This window comes from Ctenopharyngodon idella, chromosome 10 (assembly GCF_019924925.1).
Source record: "Ctenopharyngodon idella isolate HZGC_01 chromosome 10, HZGC01, whole genome shotgun sequence".
Lineage (NCBI taxonomy): Eukaryota > Metazoa > Chordata > Actinopteri > Cypriniformes > Xenocyprididae > Ctenopharyngodon > Ctenopharyngodon idella.
The window spans coordinates 19,973,364-19,998,102 of NC_067229.1; the positions used below are offsets into that span (position 1 = coordinate 19,973,364).

General features: G+C 36.6%; 1 protein-coding gene across 4 annotated transcripts in view; it reads right to left on the reverse strand.

Moving 5' to 3' along the window:
• The window catches only part of si:ch211-126j24.1 (phosphofurin acidic cluster sorting protein 2), a 77,911-nt gene that overhangs the window by 41,741 nt on the left and 11,431 nt on the right, over positions 1–24,739 (reverse strand). For all 4 annotated transcript variants that reach the window (XM_051911493.1, XM_051911490.1, XM_051911492.1 and 1 more), the window contains exons 2-3: positions 4,258–4,345; positions 1,123–1,212 (exon numbers count right to left, since the gene is read on the reverse strand). In XM_051911493.1, the coding sequence (XP_051767453.1) occupies positions 1,123–1,212; positions 4,258–4,345 (178 nt within the window). The remainder of the gene's footprint in view (positions 1–1,122; positions 1,213–4,257; positions 4,346–24,739) is intronic.

The following is a 24,739-nucleotide window of genomic DNA, read 5'->3' on the forward strand; positions in this document are numbered from 1 at the left end:
CATTTTCTCTGTTGAAACTGCAACTAGACAGATAGTAATGCGTAATAAAAACACATAATAGAAATTTTGGTCAAAATTATATATGAAAATATGCACATTTTTGTGGAAAAATTATATATACATACATAAAAAACGGTTTAAAACAATTTCCAAAGTAAAGGTAGACCGACAACGCATCGGATTAATTTTGATTTCTTTTTCATTTACAGTCATGTACACTGCAATGACAAAATATTTTTTTCTACTTTTTATTTTTTTCTGTTTTTTTTCCTACATGTAATACCTTTTTTATTCTGTTATATTTTTGCCTTTAATATTGATAGGACAGTTAAAGCAATGTCAGGAAGTGACAGAAGAGGAGAAAAGGAGAAAAGAATCCGGAAAGAAGGAACTCAAGGGTAAATTATGACAGATTTTACTATTCCTTTAAAGCTCTATTTGGATGGGACTACTTTTCCCTGAGCAGGTTAGAGAAAACCTTAGAGAAGAATTTAATCGTAATTAATTGTATACATAATAATTAATCACATATACAAGTCTTATTTCAATTCATTTATTATCCATAACAAGTTCATTGACTAAGTTCCGTTTTATTACGTGATGCACATTTTCAGATCACATGACCTTCCATAACGGCCACATTCAGACAATAGACACTCACACCTAAGTAATACCTAGTCCCATCCAAATTGGCAGATGAAATCACAGACGTACTATATTAATAAATGAAACTCAAGGAAAACAAAAAGAATTAGTTCACCCAAAAATGAAAATTCGGTCATCATTTACTCTCATGTTGTTCCAAATCCATAAGACTTTTGTTCATCTTGGAAACACAAATTAAGATATTTTTAATGAAATCTGAGAGATTTCCGTCCCTCTATTAAAAGTCAATTCAGCCAAAAGGTTCATAAAGATATCATAAAATGAATCCGAGTGTTTTGAAGAGACACGATTGCTTTAATTGATGAACAGATTTAATTTAAGCTTTAATTCACATATACACATTGATCAGTGAACATACATAGAGCAGTCAAATGAAGCTCAACTGCACTTGCTTGACGCACGTATATTGAGTTAGACACATCACATATAACAAGTCAAAGGCTCAGACAGATATACCTGCAGGGAAAAGGTGAGCTCCAGGTCTGTTTCCATCAGTCCGCTGGGTGGGAGCATGTACTCATTCGACCTCAGGATGCGCTTTGACCCCTGAGAACATGGAAAGACATGTATCTGCTCGCACTCATTAAACATCACAGCAGAAACTTCTGCAAATCAAAGCAAAAGTTGAAGCAAAGTTCGGAAATAAACCCACGCAATGAATGTGATGTTACTGAATACTGTCTGATGCTTGCAAATTGAAATGTTGTCCGTATGGTTTGAAAGCAAAAGCATAAAACAAGACAGAAAATGACTCAGTCACACTGAATGTGTTGAATCATTTCTGTTACTGTCTTTTTCGCTTTGCTTCAAACCACTTGCAGACACATCTGAGAGGCGAGTCACGGATATGGGCTGTCATACTAACAAGACAACAGGGACCCCTGCATTAACACTCATCTGCCTGCTAATGTGGCCATCCGTCATGGCCCAGCTCACGTGAAACGCACACACATACACAAACAGATAATCACTACTGGTTAACCAAAATGGGGTTTTTAATGGCAAACGCAGATATCTTAACTAATAGGAAAGATTTATATATACACTACCGGTCAAAAGTTTATGGTTGATAGGATTTTTAAAAATGTTTTAGTCTTTTTTGCTCACCTTTTATTTGATAAAAAATACAGTAAAAACAGAAATATTATTACAATTCAAAATAGCCATTTTCTATGTGAATATATTATAAACTGTAATTTATTCCTGTGATCAAAGCTGAATTTTCAGCATCATTACTCTTTTAGTCTTCAGTGTCACATGATCCTTCAGAAATCATTTTAATATGCCGATTTGATGCTCAAGAAACATTTCTGATTATTATCAATGTTAAAAACAGTTGTGCTGCTTCATATTTTTGTGGAAACTGTGATACATTTTCTTTGATGAATAGAAAGTTCAAAAGAAAAGCATTTTTTTGGAATAGATTTTTATTTGTAACATTATAAATGTCTTTACTGTCACTTTTGATCCATTTAATGCATCCTTGCTGAATAAAAGTATTATTTTTTGGGGGAAAAAAACTCGATAATTTAGATAATTTAATGGTAGCAAATAGAATGTACAAAAATCAGCTTAATTTTAATTAACATTTTAAAAACAACTTTTACTCAAAATTCAATATTTGAAAACTTTCCATTGAGAAATTGATTCTGAAACTGACTCTTGGTGGCTAAATAATCTAAATGTAAAAATCTTGGGGCTCTATTTCTTTTTTCCATCTTTTCTTTCCCCCATTGTACGCTTGAGGCTGTATTTGTATGTTTCTAGACATTGGAGTAACCGACGAATAAAAAAAAAAAAGTGAATTTTTTTTAGTAGTCTCCTATTTTTGGTAGGCACAAAATTTGGTAGGCTACTGACCATTCCCAAATCTATGCCCACGCACAGAACTAAATGCCACAATAAACTCATGGTGAAGTTAGATCATCGTCACAGACCAATGGTAGCCCAGCCAGAGAACTTTTCTGGTCAAGTCAAGCTGTTTTAAACTCCAAAACAAACTCTAAACGAACTTCATTTTGTTCAAAATTACGTCACATGAATTTGTTGTTCAATTTCGCATTAAGTGTATCGGACCCATAATATGACGTGAAGAAGCTCTTTGGAAACCACAGAATACATCCATCAAGGTTTCTCTGTATAAGCACATTCAACCCTTCTGTTTCTTGAGTTCAAAACAAAGAGAAAGAGACAGAGACAGAGAAAATGTCTCACTGCACTAACAAGCTCTGAATGAAAAGTAAATGCATGCTTAGTCTGCTTGTGTCCGGACTGCGGAAGCATTGTGAATAGTGCGGCCTTCAAAGTGTTGATTCAAGCGGACACTTTAGAAGAGGAGAAATAATGAGATATCTGTCAGAAACCTATCTTCCATCCTTTTGAAGAACTGCCACTATTTTAATCACTGAGGCACCGCTTAGGGAGTATAACACCACCTTTATTTTCAGTGTCTGATGAGCACACAGTAAACCAGTTTAAAACCTTCAATGATCCATCTGGAAGAGATGAGTGGGCAAAACAAGTGCACTTCATGTTACCTAAGAGTATGTGCTCTAATCCTCACAGAATGAGTGACAGAATCATTTCCTGTAGGGAATGAAATATAAAGATGTAAGACTGATCTTCACCCACAGACTGCTTTAAATATCACTGACACTCTTTCCTTTTCTAGTTTGCATTGTGACATTATTTTCATGATGACACATTCCATCCTTAACATTACTGTATTGCACATGTTCTTTAAACTCTTGATTTTGTCATTATTCTTATATTCTCATTACTGTAATACTGTAATAGGGCTGTCAAAGTGACACTACATGTTTAATTAAACCATCAAAATATGAGGAAAATCTTTTCTAAATATTTTAAATATAAGGGAAGAATAAAACAAAACTTTGTTCAGGTATTAATCTGACAAAATTATTTGGCAAAAAAAGGCAAACCACAGATACAGGTTTTATTTTACTATGCAAAAAAATGCACAGAACAGCAAAAAGCTCACAGGAAAAAGCATACATTGACTACAACATAATCAGTTATTAATATTTTGTATTAATTCTCTCGTTTTTGCATGTATTCATAAATTATTTGTATGATAGCCTGGCCAAAAATTATATCAGCACAATTTGTCATGTTTCATTGATTTATCACAAATAAAACAATTGACTCCAAACACAACTACACAACATGTTTACAATATCTTTAATTAATATTTGATTAAAAGGATGAAATTGTCAATTTTCCTAAGCCACTACTGTGTATTTCTCTTTTGAAACTGATAAAGCCTTAAATAAATACCAAACACAAGCAGTGTGACCAAAGCGACCTATGTGGAATGCCGAGGGCCTCCAAGTGCTCTGAAATTACCCTCTCAATATATCCCACAATGCACTTCTCTCCCCCCCAACTGCCATCTTATTGCGTTCAATCCTATCTTCCCACTGAGCAAGCTGTCGCCTTGGCAACAGCTCACAGTTACCACAGTGTCTTGTGTAAAGCTCAGAGCCCGTGTGATACCAAACACCGAGCGACACCACACCTTCATCAGAGCACAACACACACAGAAATGACATGGCAATGCTGTCAGTTTACCTGTATCTTGACAGCGATGACAACAGAACTGAGCTCGCGGTCCAACTCTTTCAGAACGATCAACTTCTTCAGTGTCAGACTGCACAACCTGAGACACAGAAGATAGAGAGAGTGTTATTCACAAGTCTTCATAGGTAAATCACTAGTGTAGGAAACCAGTCCACAGGTCCGATTTATCCGTGAGGGTGCTTTAAATGTTGATGCTCCTAAACTGACAAGTGCTTCTTAAGAAACAAACAGAGGGAATGTTATCAAAGGTCATGTGCAGAGCTTGGCATCAGATTGCATTTTGATTGATTATGAGGTAAAAACAGGGCAAAATAAGAATCGTTTAATAATACAAACATAATAAAGAAATCATTTATGGGATCTAATCTTGTTGTCAAACATACCGTTACCAATCGGTACTAAAAAAAAGTTGACGGTACCAGCATTTCTGCAGTACCGGTAGTACCGAGTACCAGATATATTCGGAACCTGCTGATAGACGCTGATTTCAAATGCCGTTGTTCGTGTTTGTTTGAGCACTCTCTGTGCATCAAAGGTTTCTATTTAAAGCATGTTTTTTCAATCGCTTGAGCATTGTAGCCAATCACAATCATATCTGTTGAGAATGTGAAGACATTGGCCAGTCAAAATCCTTTCATCGTAACCAACAAAGTGAAAACATGATGTAAATAAGAGATTCATTGTACAATTAAGACATCTTTTTTATTCAGTGAGCTTGAGTTTTAGAGATTGATAGCCTTAGTGCTTATAAGGTGAAGCTCTTCTCTTGCTTTCTGTTTATTTCCCATTCATGATCTGAATACAAGTTTAGTTTTTCATGCTGGTAAGTACACTGCAAAGTTTCTGGATTGCCAACCATATTTAAATGAATGTTGAGTTAGAGAAACTTAAGATTTGTAGCATAAACAAAAAGTTGATTACTTAAAAAAAGTTGTTCCAACTTATTTCAACATAATTGAGTGATGGCCCTGGAACCAATTAATCTCATCGGTTTCAGTTGAAATTAGCAGCTAGCATAGCACATGCTAAATGTAAGCTATTTATCATGCAAATTTAATGAACAGGCAAGATATTACTTGTCATTGGCATTAGCACAATTTTCATTGTGCATAAACAAAGTGTTTACCTTCATATCACCACCAACTATGACTTCAGAACAAAGGTAACTAAAAAACTGCAACATAACAGAAACTCCTTTAAATGTCAAGGTTAAGGTTTTTCCCTTTCCCTTTTATTAATTTACTACAACTTCAAAAAAATTAAATTACACAATATTAAGTTGCTGTAATAGTCAACCTTACCTTATAATGTCAACAGAACTAATGTTTGCAACTTAAAAGGTTTAATTAAATCAATAAATTGGAATTTTTAAATTGTTTTTAGCTGTCAAACACTAGTTAGTCTGTCTGTCTGGAGGATTCAGGAGTTAAACAGATATGAACTCATTCTACGGTCTTCTGGGAGCTAATTATTCTGCCATACTGAGCATTTAACTGGATCAATAATGCCTCTGGCCAGACAGGAAGCTGTGCCCTCCATATCCTGTGACATCATCATGTCCTCAGGTAGCACAAAAACACAGGAGGCTGCACTGAAATTCACGTTATTGTCCAAATCATTTGATTTATTCCTCATATTTGTTGAAATTTCAAAATGTGTTCGCGTGTTGAACTTCAATTTTCTGTGAAATCTGAAGATAACATTTTCGGAAATGAAAACGTAAGGAACAGTAAATTGAAAGGAGCTTTTGAACTTCAAATATGACTTTCATCCTTGATATTTCTTCAACTTCATTTTCCAGTAACTGAGAATGAGTCTGTCTGGAGCTTATCCTGAGATTCACACCCAAACACACACACACACACACACACACACACACACACACACACACACACACACACACACACACACACACACACACACACGTCTATTCCTCTGTCCTGTATGACTCACCCTCTCTGAGGACTTAAATATCTCACTCTTGTTTTTTTTTTCTTTCAGTATTTTCACTCCTTCCCTCTCTGTAAACCCAGCTCTGGTCTCTAACTATACAACAAAGACACACAAGCACACTTTAATCACACTTGCCCAGTCCTAGATTACACACACTGACAGTCACACTTTACATATTATAGTGTGTGGTGATGTCATTAAAGATGTCATTCTCCCTATCATTTCATTTTTTGCCCATTGTCCACTTATATCTTACAACAAACAGTCATAACTGTATTTTTTCCATTAGCATTTCTAACCTCTCTATGACCTTCAGAAAGTAAACAGGCTGTTTTTTGCTACTATGTCTTTAAGACGTTTATATGTAAATGAGCTCTGTTATGATTGGCTAACTTCTTCACATGTGAAATAAGTAGTAGCTCATGCTATATTTAAGTTTTAATGTTTTAACCATAACGTTTTGGTTTTTTTTTAGTCAAATAATAGCTTAATTAAATTTTTTTCATTAGCATTTTCCATCTTCTCTATGACCTTTAGAATTAAACGGGCTGTTTTTGCTTCTGCACCTTTAAGATTTTACATGTAAATGAGCTCTGTTATGATTGGCTAACATCTTCACAAGTGAAATGAGCCATAGTTTTTGTGTTTTTTAGTTTCAACTAGATTTGATTTTATTCATGTCTCAACATTAGAGGTTTGTTCAAATTATTATCGCTAAGTATAAACACTACATTAAGCACTTTTATGCCGTTTTCCATAATGTGACCCCTTTAACTGGATGCGCAACTCTATTTGTAGTCACGTCAACCTCTCCTGCTCTTCATTCATGGCTCTGATGGAGAACAGGCAGAGAAACGTTTCTGCTGGGTCAGCTCAAAACAACCACCCAACTGAAGCTATTCAGCGCAGGCCATTGAAAGGCCCTGTGGCACGAAAAGCCCCTGGAACGGCCCGAACATTCCATGCCAGAGATCATGAGAAAAAAACACAAACAGAGGCGCATTCACTGTTCTGGCTCCATCTCTCAGGATCCAGTATCAGTCTTACATAAGATCCTGACCGCTGCTGATCCAGCATCTCCTCAGGACAACATCCCAGTCACAACTCTGCCCAGGATTTCATATACTCACAAAAACAATGTGATTAATCACCTGTGACCTCAAACAAGACCATAAATTACCACTGCGCAATGTGTCAGAGCATGTGAACATCTGCCAAGCCACGTCTCCAACCTCCTCCTACTTAAAGGCCCTTAAAGGACTCACAGCAAAGTTATTTTCTGCACTTCGCTTAGGGATAAAAAGAAGTACCTTTTCAGCGGTATACTGTCAGCAAACATGCCATCCATGCTGCTGAGAGTGGCTTTTAGATGAATATGTAAATATGTGCTGTGCACTTTCCTCTCAATAACAAAATACACACAACAAAAATGACAGCGGTGAGAAAACAGCAGTTAAGAAAGCATCTGATCATAGCGATGTGGATGTTTGCACCAGCTCTGCAGTTTGGCACTCCAGTAAAGTCACGTCATGTTTAGCACTTTATACAATAGATTGCTTTTAAAGCAGCAGCATTAGAGTGGTAAACATGTATAACAGCGTCAATGTCTCTTTAAATAAGATGTACAACTTCAGTTTCTACTATAAAGCAGCTCTCCAGTGCGTTCATATTTTTACTCGTGGATTTAGGCCTGTCGCGATATCGACTTGTCGTGCGATATATGGACATGACCTCGATAATTTTTGGTGACGCGATATATTGCCCATTATGTTTACACAAAAATAAATGTCACCGACATTTTGCAGATCGTGCTGCCTCTGTCATCTCGTCAGCTCTCCGAGGCGAAAGCTGGGCTCAGCGCCTTCATACACAGAGCTGACATCGACAGGCGGAAAAATGCGCCATTCGTGTCGTTATAGTGTTTTCCTGACAACTACAGACAGTTTGGAAGAATAAGTGCAGATGCACTAAGTTTCCGCAATCTCCTGGGGCAAATATAAACATGACAGCGCAAAATGGTGCACGCTCACAGCTAGTTTCACACAGGACGCGGCAGTCGCGAGTGTCTAGTTCGTTTTCATAGAGAACGCGTTTTTGCATCCCACTGCGCCGTTTTTCCATGGAAACGTGTTTGTTTGACTGTTGCACTCGCGTGTTTCGCAGCATCTCGTGCATGACGCGGCGCTCAAGTTAAAAGAAGATTTCAAACACGCCTCTAGAAAAACAGATACCTCAACAGGCCATCTGACTGCTAAATCTGTGTCTTTGTTTACATGGACATCTGACAATAGCGGGCACCCTTACTTTACTGAGAAAATAAGGTCAGGGAAAAACCTGTAGATGGAAAATCTCCATATAAGTGCCTTTTGTGCATTTGCAAGTGTTTTTTTCTACTTGTTATTTTGCAGTTTTATTTAGCAAAGGTTTATTTATTATTTATTCAACCTTATTATTTTTTTGACGCTTCAATTCCAGTATCTAAATATTCTTAAGGGTTAAGTTCATTATCATTTGAAAGTGTGTAGGCCTACTTGCATCATTATGCTGTTATATTATGATTATGTATTCAGTGGCATAAAATGGCCTTAAAATGACAATAATATCGCATTTCGCAATTATTTCTGGGGCAATATATCGCACAACAAAAAGTAGTTATCGTGACAGGCCTACGTGGATGTTTGACCTTGACGAACTAAACAGAAGAAATAAAATTAAGAAGATTTGAATGTCAAAGAAGGCGGAGCCTCAAAGCCACACTCATCTATTATATCACCGCCACAGACCATTGGTAGTTCGAAGGTGTTTACCATCCAGAGCGAACATTTCCGGAAAGTCAAGCAGTTTCGAACTCCCGAAACAAACTGATTTTGGCCTGTTCAGAACGATGTCACACCAGTTCATTCTTCGATTTCGGGGCCTCAAGTGCAAAGACCTTGTGATGGTCCCAAATCTCATCCATATTCATGCACATTCACCTGACACTAGGTGGCACTATAATTGATGAATTTCTATTTTTATTTATACCCAGGGGAAACCTGTCATTAGCTATGTTCCCACCCACCTATTTTTATGTGCATTTTGGAATGTTGCATAAAAAACGGCAAGATGCACATAAATTATAAAAATGCGCATTAAAAACGTATGCGCTTAATTGTGGAAACATAAGAAGATATGCACATAAACTGCGATGGAAACACATTTACTGAATAAACCCCTTGATGCTCAACACAAAACTCGTGATTTTGCCCTTAGCAAAGGATGTGATTGGATAACTGGACTAACCAGCAGACCAATCGCATCACAGCATCTCTAATGTTGGTTTGGACGTTCTGAAATGCCTGAGCCAAAAGGCTTGTTTGACTTCATATGGTGCCGCAAAGATTGGCTGCCGCCTGACAAAAGCAATACATTCTGGTTAGAAAATTTGTCCGACTTTGATCGGCGCTGCAGCCGCCTTACGATCACATGTGCCATCTAAGTACCGCGAGAGCAAAACGAGACCGGCCGCCTAGGTCAGGCGCTGCAGTTGCTCAAAATCAGATGAGAAAGCCTTGATGACGTCACACTTTATTCTCATTGGTCAGATTCTGTGATGACAAGGATTTTTCTTACACAAGTTCCCGTTCAAACAAAACACACAAAACATTAACAAAAATTAAGATTACGCTATCTATTAAATATATATATATATATATATATATATATATATATATATATATATATATTCTTATTTCAATCGCATCCACTTCTTCTTCTACAATCAACACAAAAATCACGTAGTCTGCCATGAATGACGTTGGTTCAGCACACTGCGGAAAGCGTCTTACGATTGCGTTCCCAAACACCAGCATCCGAACGCAAGATAACCTGACAGCGTTTATTGAATAAAATAGACAATTAAAATGTTAATAGATGTCTATTAAATCATGTACTGGTTAAACAGCAAGACCGGTTAAAAGTAAATGGTCACACATACAAGAGAGCCGCCGAAACCTTCTTCATGTTACTCACATCATGATCCGATTCTCAATTAACTGATTTTGAACTAAATATGAAAGGGTGAAATGTAAAAACACAGAATATTATACATAGTTTTTTGAATATCTTAAAAATGAGAAATCATGCTAACGGACATACTGCTAATCATATAATGATTTGTCAATGACTCCAAGGTCAGAATGAACTTTCGAATGCATGAACTTTCAGATTGTAGCTAAACATGTCCACTGAAGCTATTTGAATTAATGAGCTATATGATTTAATGTTAAATGTAACCTCAGACCTTAAAGGCTTCTCACTATTTGTATCTCATTTACATACACATTTGTTGTAAAGGATATGCTGACACATAAACAACACAGATATGTAAAGCACCTTGCAACCTCACACACTCTCTCATTTATTGTTATACACATGCACACAGAAATGACCAAAAAATCTGGTGCATGTGTACGTGCTGAAAGACTGACGCCTGATTAGTCGAGGAGCAGGTGTTCCTAAAAATCACACACTGAAGAATCCTTTCTGGGAATAAACACACACACACACACACACACACACACACACACACACAAAATAAAGGATACCAGATACAGGACTAAACCAAACAAAAACAGACTCTAGACTCTATAATGTGTCAAACATTTGTAATTGAACATTTGTAATTCACTTACATAACATAACAATATAATGAAATTCACACTTTAAGGTGTGAATCTGTTTCGCAGAACATTTAAACATTGAATAAATGAAGATGCATTAAAAACAAGAATATGATGCTGATTTAAGGACCATTAAGACTTATTGCATTGTGACATTATTTTCATAAAAAAATAAGCACATTTCCCACCAGTTTTCAAACCCTGATGTGTAACATGATTTTGGAGAGAAGTCTCTTCTCGCCAAGGCTGCATTTATTTGATCAAACATAAAAGAGTAATACTGTGAAATATTATTATAATTTAAAACAGCTGTTTTCTATGTGAATATATGTTAAACTGTAATTTATTCCTGTGATCAAAGCTGAATTTTCAGCATCATTACTCCAGTCTTCAGTGTCACATGATCCTTTAGAAATCATTCTAATATGATGATTTGCTGCTCAAGAAACATTTCTGATTATTATCAATGTTGAAAACAAATGTGCTGCTTCATATTTTTGTGGCAACCTGATACATTTTTTTAGGATTCTTTGATCAATAGAAAGTTCAAAAGAACAGCATTTTTTTTGGGGGGGATAGAAATTAATGACACTTTTGGTGAATTAAATGTGCCCTTATTGAATAAATGTAATAATTTCTTTCTTTTTTTAAAAAAAAATCTTACTGACCTCAAACTTTTGAACACCAGTATATATCATAAAGGAAGTTGTTGTAATGCCTTTAATTTATTGTTTTACTGGAAATGTTTTTATTGCGGCATTTTTACTAAAATGCAGTAAAAAAGAACCTTAGTATAATAACAAAATAATAGCAAGTACAAAACATAAATATGTTTTATGGTAAAGGAAATTTTAGGGGAAAAAATTGGTTTACTGTCAAAAATGCATATTAATGGACCTAAAAATAAATTTTCCTTTCTTTATGCAAATATATATATTTTTCAATTCAATTAATATTGAATTCATTTTTTGGTACTCTTTATTTATTAAAACCAGTAATCCACTTCACAATAATGATGTACACAAAATGTACAATATATTCTTTATGTGAAATAGTAAAATACTCTATCATGGAGGGTCAAAGCAACTGAATTAAGAGGTGCAGAGCCACATTATCCAGCATAAAGATGCCTTTAGCCTACGATCCGGGTTTCATTTTCTGTGTTCGGGGAGGATGTGCTAATCTCAAATCAGACTCTTGGCATGAACGGAAACAGGTTGCTCCCTGATGATTCCCTGACTGTAAGAAGCTTAACGGAGATGGTGTTGCCCGCAGCACATGGGGCCAGACACCACAAAATGCCTTCGAAGACCGTCATGATAGTATTATGAAACACTTGCGTGTATTCTCACAGTGAACAGAGGATTGTGGATGTCAGACGTGGAGGTTGTTGTGGTTGTTAATCCATCATGATAAATAGCCCGCTAAGTCTTAAAACACGGTCCGCCAACACAGACGACTGTGTATTATTCTGTACCTGCCCAACAATCTGTTCAGCAAACAACAAAGCCTGTTTTCCAGAGGGAGGAGTGTATGTGTTTTGATCTGTTCTGTTCAAGACCCTGATTATGTACGTAATCTCGGCACACCTTAAGGTCACGCATGTGAAAATACAGCATTCACTGTACAGCATTACAGACAAAACCATGCATTCACGACTACAAACACAAATTTATATCTGCCATCAAAAACACCTTGTTCCTTTGTTTGTGTGCGTTATGCCACAGGATATGAATTATGTAATCTCAAAGTGTGGGCTTAAGGTTATACAGTATATATTAAAGGGGGCACAAGTTCCTTGAAAGGTATTATTTTAAAAGATGAAGAGCCTCGTTTATGAAACATGAGCAAATTCATTTATGTGTAAATCGTTCACAAACTCTGCTAAAGCAACCAAATGTAGGGATAATATTAGCAAAATGTAACAAAATGTAAAAGTGTCATAAGTTTATGGCAAGTCAAAGTTGCATTATGCAATGCATTACGAAATGGTACACAAAAAGGATTCTTTCTCCCTAAACTCCTCATTTCCGAGAGCCTGCTCTGCACTGATTGGTCAGTTGGCCCAGTCTGTTGTGATTGGTCTGCTTTGCTCTGATTGGTCAGTTGGCCCAGTTTCTTGTGATTGGTCTACTCTGCTCCGATTGGTCAGATGGCCCAGTCTGTTGTGATTGATTTACTCTGCTCTGATTGGTCAGATGGCCTAGTCTCTTGTGATTAGTCTACTTTGCTCTGATTGGTCAGTTGGCCCAGTCTCTTGTGATTAGTCTACTTTGCTCTGATTGGTCAACTGGCCCAGTCTGTTGTGATTGGTCTACTCTGCTCTGATTGGTCAGATGGCCCAGATTTACTTTTGCAGTGCAGAAAACTTTGTCTTCTCAACATGTCAACAACACAAACCAAACTCTTCCAGTCTCAGTTACAACTACAGTGTTTGAGGGTCAAAGTAGACGTTGTTCGTGGGCAGGCAATGTAGACCATAGGCTGGCAATGCTTTATGCAACTTTGTTGCATGTAGGTTGTGTAGGTTTATTTATATATACAATTCATCAAAGGCATCAGTAAACTATTAAACAAAGTTTATTAATACACATTTGAGTGACAGTCAAGATTTCTACTTCTTGCAATAGCAAAGAACGCCCATAACAAGACTGGACCACCTCCATGTTTGACCATGGAGATGGTGTTCTTCTGCTAATAAACATTGCCTTTTTTGCACCAGACGTACTGCTGATCCATGGGTCCAAAAAGTTCCAGTTTGGTCACATCCCTCCATAAAACATTCTTTGTTCATTGTGCCTTTTATGTTCCTCTTGGTCAAGAGTGGCATTCGGCAAAGCTGCAAAGCTTATGAGCAGAAGAACACCATCTCATGGTCAAACATGGAGGAGGTCCAGTCTTGTTATGGGGGTTCTTTGCTGTTGCAGGAAGTAGAAATCTTGACTGTATGAAGGACATCATGAATTCTTTGAAGTATCAAGCCATTTTGGCAAAGATGGTGATGCCTTCGGTCCAGAGACTAAAGCTTGATGATCAATGGACTTTCCTGCAGGACAGCCGTCCCAAAGTATACATCCAAATCTACTTAAGCTTGGTTCAGGGATGTACAGTTTTCAGACTGAAATCTGATTGAAAATATTTAGTGGAATTTGTAGAAAGCAGTGGTAACATGGAAACCAAAGACAGTATCAGTGATCTAAAGCTTTTTCAAGCGAGGAATGGACCAAGATTGCAGTAGAGAGGCTTCTAAGCACTTACAGGCAGCATTAATTGGAGGTTATAATGAATAAAATATTTTTTTTTTTCATTTTTCATCAACTTTACATTTTCGAAATCAATCAAATGTGTATTGATAAACTTTGTATAACAGTTTTTTGATGCCTTTGATGAATTGATGCCACTGCTGCATTCTATGACACCAGGACTGACCTTCAAACAGCAACTCAAGGTCAGTGTCTTTTCCCAAAATGAGTGAATGGCTCTAATCAACAGCGATTTTCAGTGCAGCCTCGGGCTGTAACACTAAAATAAATCACATTAGCAGGACAGAAGCACGTGAGACCAACACCCATAATGATCAGGGCCAATCAATGATCTCCATTAGAACCTGATGCTGGGACGTCCTGAATACTAAATCATCTTATTTACAGACAAAACCAACTAAATTTCTGTTGTTTATATTCTAATAATAAAATTATACAGCCAGCCACCACAAAATGCAATTTAAAAGATTTTTTGTAATTGGGCCTAAAATATAAAAACAGAAATAAAAAATAAAAAAGTCTTCAGAAGACCTGGAATTTAGTGCATGAACTGTACCATTTTTATGATACTTTCATGGTGTTTTTTTATTGTTGTCATTTTATAATTTAAGAGCCTCAATGCCCTTTCACACCAAGATGAATGTTTGGTACGAAAATTCAGTGTGATAAACGTTTTTGAATGAATTTGAACAGTTGTTTTTTCAACATTCAATATGCTAATTTTTTTTACCATCGCACTGTGAAGAAAACTGGCCAACCAATACAATAAAATTTACTTTTTGTCACATGTCCAGAGCTGCTGCTGTTACATAAAATGGATAAAATGGAGATGTGAATATGTTTGAACCAGCTCAGCAATTCGGCACTTTATATACCACTTTATACAAGACTGATTTAAAGCAAGCAGCTTCACAGTATGAAACATGAAAAAAACAGTGTCAGTGTCTCTTCAGTTAGAATTACAACTTCAGTTTATACTATAAAGCAGACTGGAGAGGTGTGTTAATGTTTTTACTCGTAGGTGAAGTAGGGTATTCCTGCAATACAGGAGGCCGCAGTTTCAGGACCACATTTCTAGGACCCTAGTGTTTTTTTTTTGTATATATTAGCAGTTTATACTATTTTATAGCACTTATTATTCAATTCTGTATTTTTCTTATTATTTTTCAGGAATGATTTAGTTGTTTAATTGTAAAAATTTAAATGACATATTGTCCTAACCAAACATACCTTAAATATAACTGTTGAGCCACTATATTCTGGTTTTTAATTCAGTTTTCTTGGAAAGAGACTATTTTCTGTGCCTGTGCAAGACTTAATTCATTAGCGGCAACGCAGAGCTTAACATCTGATGTATGATAAACTAAACAAAGTGCAGTAAACGGTAATACAATTAAAACAAACTAGTGTGTTTATTAGGGCCAGGACAATACATCAATGCATCGCGAATCAAGAAATGATTCTGGATTGATTCTAATATTTTACGTATGTATCGCGATTCTCTCTTGAATCGATTCGGTGCTTAGTTTTCAACAGTAGATGGCACTGCGTGCTTTAGAAACGTACTATGCTTCCTTCCAATTCCACCACTTGAACCTTCTAAAAATAATCATTCATAAGTTCGAAAAGGTTGAAGTGAATTACAAGGGTGTTTGCAGTGGGCTGTTTACATTAATCTCGCATCATAAAAGTATTATGAGGTGCAAATACATTCTCAGACTCTTCTTCGTGAGCATTTGAGTAAGAGGTTAAAAAAATAGCCTACAGTGCCATCTGCTGTTAAAAACTAAGCTCATAAACGATTTGCGATGCATTTGGAAAATATCAGAAACAATCTAAGAATCGTGATGCATCGATATATTGTCCCAGCCCTAGTGTTTATTAGTATGTTAATAAATTAAAATAATTTGAAAACAACACCAAGCAGCACAATAAACTGCAGCTAAATAATAACTGGAGACTGCTGACACCGAAAGCCTCACACATTAAAAGTTTAAAATGGTCGCGCCCACTCTTATGTTAAAAATAAGGTTGAAACATAATAAAAAAATGAATAATTTCTGTGGGTCTAGTCTTTGTATCTGTTTGTTTGAAGTTTGAATCAGGTCTCTTCTGTTGGAGTAGAATTGTCTTAAGGCAGGTACACACCAAACCGATGCCGACGAACTAGTGGCGACGAAAGCAGACTGCGGGGTTGGTTCACGTTGGCAGCGTCTGGGTTCAAAGTTGGCCTGACACACCAAATCAACGCTCGACACACGACGGCCAAGTAGCACGTCCGTTCTGCGTCTGCGTAAGATGAAATGCCTTTCCGTACCAGCAGGTGGCAGTAGCTGAACAGCCAATCAGAATGATCAGATGGCCCGACGGACCGACGAGCTCCGACGCCGATTCAACATGTCGAATCGGCCAAAAAAAAGGCGACGAGGACCAACTTCAGCCGACGGTGCAGAACACACTGAGAAAACTTTGTCGGCCGACGAACAAAAACTGCCTGACGGCCGACCGTTGGCTTGGTGTGTTCCTGCCTTTAGTGCACAAAAAACTAGGGTCCTAGACATGCGATCCTAAAACTGCGGTCTTGAAACTGTAGCCTCCAGTACTGCAGGAACATAATATTATCTGACTTCGATGGAATGAACTGAAGAAATGAACCAGAGATGATTTCCACCCAAAAAAAGGTGGAGCCTCAGAGCCACACCCACCTATTACATCACCATCATGGACTAATGGTAGTTCGAAGGTGTTTACCAGCCAGAGTGGACTTTATTTTCAGAAAGTTCGCTTTGGCAAGCTGTTTTGAACTCTAGAAACAACCTCCAAATGAACTTCGATTTGGCCTGATTTGTTTGAAATGACGTAACACCAGTTTGTTCTTTGATTTCGCTGGAAGTATATCGGTGCCTTTAAATGGAAAGGAGTGGCCAGGAAATACTTTAAAAAATGTTCTTTTGTTTTCCACAGTGGAATATGAGTTTTGGAACGACACGATGGTGTCTAAATGATGACAGAGTTTTCATTTTTCTATTCCTATTAATACACAAACAGCACTCATAGATCCTTCTCCTGCTTGTAAAGCACGCTTCTGGGCACAGCCCATGCCAATAGCATGCATTTTGGCGCGTAAACACCTCTTCTGTTCTCCTTTGAGAGGTTGAGATCAAAGCCTTGTGTTTGTCTGTTCAGAATAATGAACAACCTGCAGCGTTTGCATAATGAACAGCGTCCTGAAAACCCCCGCTCATTCAGAGGTCAGGCTCTTACATTTTTATGAAAAACTGCAAGATTTGCAAGACAAATATCACGTTGCTCTTCCAGTATGGTATATTTCATCTCCATACGATGAGGAAGCGTTTCAAACATCTTTGTAGCATCACAAAGAGATATGCAAACCCACGGTGTCACCAGTAGAACAGAAGAGACCGACTGCCCTGCTCTACTTTTCTGAAATTCACACACATCGGTTGACTCAGCAGACTGTGTAGCATTATTTTGCGATCATTTTGAGGGCAGATTAAGCCCCTTTTTCTGCTGACTCACAGGCCACAGGTTTGACAACCTGCAGGCGGGATCTGACTCAAACAGGAAATAACTTGCCCTGCAAACATTCTCTTGCCTGTGTATATAGTGCAACCCTCTGTGTTTATGGGAAAAGGAACAAACACTCCATATAAACAAAACATAGTTTCCAAATATGTCTTGCTGACATATAATAACTCAGAAGAAATTATAAACAAAAATCAGTGACTCGAAGTGCCAAAGTCACGTGATTTCAGCAGTTTAGCCGTTTGATAGGAGATCCGAGTCACTGATTCGATTCGTAAAGCTCCGAAGCAGTGTTTTGAAATCGGTCCATCAATATATTGTTAAAAAGTCATTATTTTGTTTTTTTGGCGCACAAAAAGTATTCTCGTCGCTTTATAATATTAACGTAGAACTACTGAACTCGCATGAACTGTTTTAATATGTTTTTAGTACCTTTATGGATCTTGAGAGAGGAAATGTCATTGTTTTGAATGCAGGCCTCACTGAGCCATCGGATTTAATCAAAAATATCTTAATTTGTGTTCCAAAGATGAATGAAGGTCTTACGGGTGTAGAACGACATAAGGGTGAGTAATTAATGACATTATTTTCATTTTTGGGTGAACTAACCCTTTAAGGGTGCTTTCACATATAGCACACTTTAAACTAAATCCCAGAAAAGTTAACCAGCTGCAAGTGACCTCAGTGCGTTTGGTATTCACAGTTTAAATGGATTTAAAGTTGGCATGAAACGGAAGTTGCGCTAGTCTTTTCTTCTCTATTGTTACAAATATATGCAATTGAAACGGCTTCTCGAACAAGAACAAATGTAGGACAGGGCTTGATTTTGTCCATGGGGAAGTAATCGAATGGTTGTGGTTTGCTATTGGTGGATCTCATGTGAGTGACAGGCTGCCCCATCCTCACGCCAGTAAACACGTCATCAGAGAAAGAAGAGATGTCAAAGGGAGGGGAAATTATTTTGATTCAAGATTACGAAGCACATGAATTAAAAAAATTATGTGCACAGATAAATAATTTATAATAAATGTGACAATATTCCATAAATTTTGGTTTCTTGGTGACTTTAAAATGGGACAAATCATAAGAATCACAAACGGACCCACAAACGAACTATACTCAGACACAAGTATTCACAGATGTCGGCCCGGGACTGCTAAGTTTTCTAAGGAGCATGTCAACAGACTACTTTTATGATTCTTCTTTCTTCCATGATTTGCAAATAAGAGAGCATTGTAATAGCCCTTGTTTTTTCAATAGCAAAAGTGGCATTAGGTTACAAAAATGGCATTAGGGTACATTTACTATTGTTCGGCGAATTTCATCGTCTGAAATCTAATTATTACAATTAGAATCCACACAATTGTGAATTTCGTGTAAGAGTGAAAGATTTCTCTACGAAGATTTCGCAATGGGTTAAAGTTGGTCACATGGAATTGCCATATTTACCAACAGAAAGTTTCTTGGTTTGAAAGTGACTTTAGTGTGATCTGTGCTTCATACATCACTACACTATTGACAATAGACAACTGACCATTTTTGCCTGATATGACTGCACATTTAGAGTTGTAAGTTGGATTCATTTCTGTGAATCACTTCAAACTGTTTGCTTCAGTGAATTGACTCTTGGTTGAAATGGTTCAAAGACTTAAGATTGGATCATTCTTTCCACAATCATTCTTTCCAACAATATATTACATTATATTGATGTTTTGGTAACACTTTAGTCTAAGGTCCAATTCTCAATAATAACTAGTTGCTTATTAGCATGCATATTACTATGATATTGGCTGTTTAAAAGCACATGTTAATGCCTTATTTTGCATGACCATATTCTACATCCCTTAATCCTACCCAATACCTAAACCTAACAATTACCTTACTATCTATTAATAAGCAGTAATTAGGAGTTTATTGAGGCAAAAGTCATAGTTAATAGTTAGTTAATTGTGAGAATTGGACCCTAATCTAAAGTGTGACCCTTTTCTCAATTTGGTACTGATCATTTTTGGAAATCCAAATAAATAAACTTATGGCATGTTTGTTGCACTGTACTTTGCTAAAATGTTCATCCGCAACATTCATTTGTGTGTGTGTGTGTGTGTGTGTGTTGTTGTTGTTGTTATTGTTAACTAAAACTAAACTTAAACTATCAAAAATCATTTCAGTAATGTTCACATAATGTTTGAAGAATGATAAAATGGAATGTTTCTTCAATGTTTGCATAAGGTTTTTAAAACATTATTTTGAATGTTTAGAAAACATACAGAAATAAAGTTTTTATAATTTAATGGGAACATTAGCAAAACACCCTCAGAACATATTTTTGTTATCTGGGAGGTAGGTGTTCCTAGTTCTGGTTATGAATGCTAACTAGATGCTAAAATAAAATTAATTCCGTTCCATCACCTGTTGAAAGACACTTGATACTAAAGCAGCCCATGTGGAATCAACATAAACCATGTACAAACATGCAGCTAAACACTGCGACACACTGCAGATGCAAATGACAACTTTGTCATGCTGATTTTTTTTAATATATATTCATAATTGTCATTAGAGGAACATCAACAACATCCTGGAATGAACAAGGGGGGCAAAATGCAGGAAAAACAGTCCTGTTAATCTCTTATTGATCAACTGCAATGTGTGTACATGTGTTTAATGCACATCACTTACAGCCCACTTGCTCAGAACAATGGCACGGGTTGAATGTCTGCTCTAACATACTCTAATCTGTGTGTGTTTATCCCAGTCCCAGATGACACGAAATCCCAAATCCATACAGCTTCCTCTTTCATTTCAGCTGAACTGCTCTTTAGTCTGAGATGCTGAATGACAGTATGTGTGTATATGGCTTTTTCTCTCTCTCTCCCACACACATATATTTGTATGTTGTGACACAGATGGTGTTGACTCATCTCATGTGTCTGTCTGACGGTATCTGAAGCATTGCTCTGTCTTGATCTGTTTCGTGCAGATAAAATGTAATGCTTCAACACACACACACACACACACACACATTCTTGTAAATCTATTCTTGTACATCAGTGCAATCGCTTCTTACCCCAACTCTGCCCATCACAACTAAGTGCCTAACCTGAACCTTTACCCTTAACTTATCCTTAACCTAATTATAACCTAATCCCTAAAACAAAGTCTTGACCCTCAAACAGGCCTTTAAATGGGTCTCAGAAAGTGTGGACCAGCCAAAATGTCCTCACTCTACTCTCTTTGTCCTCTCACACACACACACACACACACACACACATACACGTGTGCACACACACAAACGCACACACACAATCACACACACTGGATATCATTATAAGAGAGCTGAACACAAAGATGTCTTTGTTTGATATTTTGAATGCCAGAATGCATTTTGCAGTTTAATACAAGGATGTTCAACTTTTACGAGTGCTGTTATTGTTAACTAATACTAAAACTGATAATGTTGTTAATTGAAATAAAGCTGAAATAAAATGTAATGGTAACACTTTAGAATAACTCACGCTATGAAGCATTAGTTAAGCATTAGTAAATAGTTAGTTCATCATTTATAAAGCATTAATAGACATTAGTAAACAGTTTATAAATACACCTATAAATGCTTTGTTCTTGATTTATAAGCATATCTATAATGTGTTTAATAAATGTATTTTCATACTTTATTAATGATCAATTTATAATTTCTAAATTAAGTATTACATTATTTACAAACCAGTTATTTAGGAGTTGTCAGTGGTTCATAAGATCATTTATAAAGTCTAAGTAAATTATAAAACATTTAGTAGTTGTCAGTTAACTATTTTTGTGAGCTCATCTATTCATGCCTCGTAAAGCTTTTATAAAGGAGATTTAAAGGATACAGAACATAGAAATATTTATTTCAAGGAAAAAAAATGAAACTTTACGATGGGTAACTTGATATAAAATTAAAAGTAAACCTCTGCAATTTCACAGAGTAAAAATCCCTGTACTCCTCCAGAAAACATAACTGTGCAGTAAAATGAAACTAAGCTTTTGCAATCTGATATAAAAATACATTTCTGTAAAGTGTAAACATTGCTGAATAAAATTTTACCAGTGCCAACACTGGATTACAGGAGTGCCAAAATACAACAAATAATGTTTTTATAAAACATTAATAATGTAATAAAATATTTCACAGTGTCAAAACTACCTCAGTACTGACTTTAAAACATTAGAGAACAGCAGTGCAGAAGATCACTGAACCTTTAAATTTTCTTTGTAAAGCTTTAGGAGGCATGAATAGTGCTCACTTTAGATAAGCTCACAACAACAGTTAACTGACAACTACTAAATGTTTTATAACTACCTGAATTAATCATGAATTACAGTAGGAATATGTATTAATAAAGCATTTATTAACACACTGAGTAACTTTTACTATATGTCTAAATAATAAGATGTATAAATGTATGTTTAAATAGTTTATTAATCATTTACTTACACTTTATTAATGATCTTATGAACCACTGACAACTCCTAAATAACTGGTTTGTAAATAATGTAATACTTAATTTAGAAATGATAAATTGATCATCAATAAAGTATGAAAATACAATTATTAAACACATTATAGATATGCTTATAAATCAAGAACAAAGCATTTATAGGTGTATTTATAAACTGCTGATTAATGTCTATTAATGCTTTATAAATGATGAATTGACTGTTTACTAATGCTTAACTAATGCTTCATAGTGTGCAGTTATTATAAAGTGTTACCGTGATATGTATTAACAAAAAATAACAACATTTATTTTTTCTTTTATGTATTTATTATTATTATTATTATTATTATCACAAAGCAACCCCTGGAGATCCGCTTTGGATAGCGTGAGGATTATTTTGTGAGAGAAAAAAAATGGCTGCACCAAATATTGATGCACCTCTTGATGAAAATAACATCACAACATTTATTTCCATCAAGAGGAGCATCAATTTTTGGTTAAGATCTTGTATTGACAATGCAAGAGGTGAGCACTCTGTAAAGTCTACTCCAACACATCCCAAAGACTTTCAATGAACTTAAGGTCTGGACTCAGAGGTGCCAATTCATGTGTGAAAATGATTCTTTATGCTTCCTCCCAAATATTCTTTCACAATTTGAGCCTGATGAATCTTGATATTGTCATCCTGGAATACGGCCATGATTTGTCTTACTACATGTTTGTTTAAGAAATTAAAAGCTACACACTCCATCAATTAGGGTTAAAAGAAATGTTCTCAAACATATAATGTGCTAGAAACATAAATAATCACAGCAATAATGATCCAGTCATAGACTCTTAAGTATTTGTCTATTTAAATCCAAAAAGCGACTCTTTTTGGCCAGGCAATATATATATATATATATATACACAGTGTAAACACAAAATACAAAGTGACAAAGTGACAACAAACCGAAAAATAAAGATGAAAAAATATATATACAAAATAAACACAAAGGGTATCTTCAATATACTCGCTTTGGATAAATTGCTCATGGCACCACAGTTGAATGTCCACGTTTGACTTGGTTAACAAGTGATAAATGTGAGTCTGGCCTCCCCTTAAATTGACCAGACTCCGCCCCTTCTGCGGACGTAAAGGCTTATATACACAAAGGGAATATCAAATGTAACAGTCCAACTGAGGAGGGAGGACGTGGAGCAGGCAAAGGACAGGAAACCAGAGAAGGTGACGGCAGGAGAAATGGAGGACAGACAGACGAAGACGGAGGCAATGGAGGTGGAGACCCAGAAGGAGCCGAAGAACTGACGAGACCAAGTGAAACTGAGGCGGAGCCGCAGCGATGAGTGTCCGAGGTGGAGCCAGGGAGCCAGAGGACTGAGGTGGAGCCGGTGGGACTGAGGACCAAAGTGACGAAGCAAAAAGGGTGGCGGGACGAAGCATAGCAGAAGGCCCAGAAGTCTGTGGTGCAGGCAGAGTGATGTCTGACCAAGGCAGAGCTGGAGGAACGAGGGAGCACAGTGGAGCCGTAAGGATGATGGTCCCAGGTGGAGCTGGGGGGGAAGAGCCAAGGTGGAGCCGACTGGTTGACTAGCTGAGGTGGAGTAATGGGCTCGGCAGCTGGAGACAGAGCCAGAGGACCCTCTTGCCAAGGCAGAGCTGGTGACTGGAAGAACTGAGGCATATCCATGCAATACAGTTTATAGATGGTAAATGGGGACCCGCAGTTCACCAGCACCCACTCCACAAACTCAGCGAATGTCCCCTGAGGACCATCACCAGGCAGGCGTGTCTTTGTGCACTCGTTCAGGCTGGTCAGATAGAATACGAACAAGGAGGGACCTGGGAAGTTCGTTAGGTACACCAGTTGTAAAAAAACATCTGGTGTGGTCCTCGAGGGACTGCTGCTCCTGCTCCAGACAGAGTAGCTGGATAGCTGGCAAGTCCATATTTTCTCTTTCTTTTGTCCGGTATTCTGTCACGTGTGAGTGACTGTAATGAAGCGCATGATGACAAGGAATATCACAGAACAGTCCTTAATTGTTAATTCAACATGGAATACACAGAATAACAGGGAGTAAACATAAATCACAACCACGTAACAATTAATGCAAACGCAAAGAATACTGGACCAATAACTGAATGAACTGAAGGCTCATATATACAAGGGAGCAATCAAGGGAAAACAGAACAGGTGTGGTACTAAATTAACAACCATGGAGACTAACTAGGAACACAGGCAAACAGGAACAGGGAAAATAGAACCAAAACACAATGAAACTAAACAGAACTGTTGACTATAAATAAAAATAATAATAACAACATTAATATTATACACAATTATTATTATTATTAGTAGTAGTATTATGCATTATTATTGCATTTGGATCTGGATTTGCTGTGTATTATTATTATTATTATTGTTAACACAATTATTATTATTATTATTAATACTCAATTATCATAATTGTTAATATTAATCATTATAATTGTTATTATTATTATTATTATATTCAATTATTATTATTTTTTGCCTAGCAATAAGAAACTATCCAGAACAATCAACAA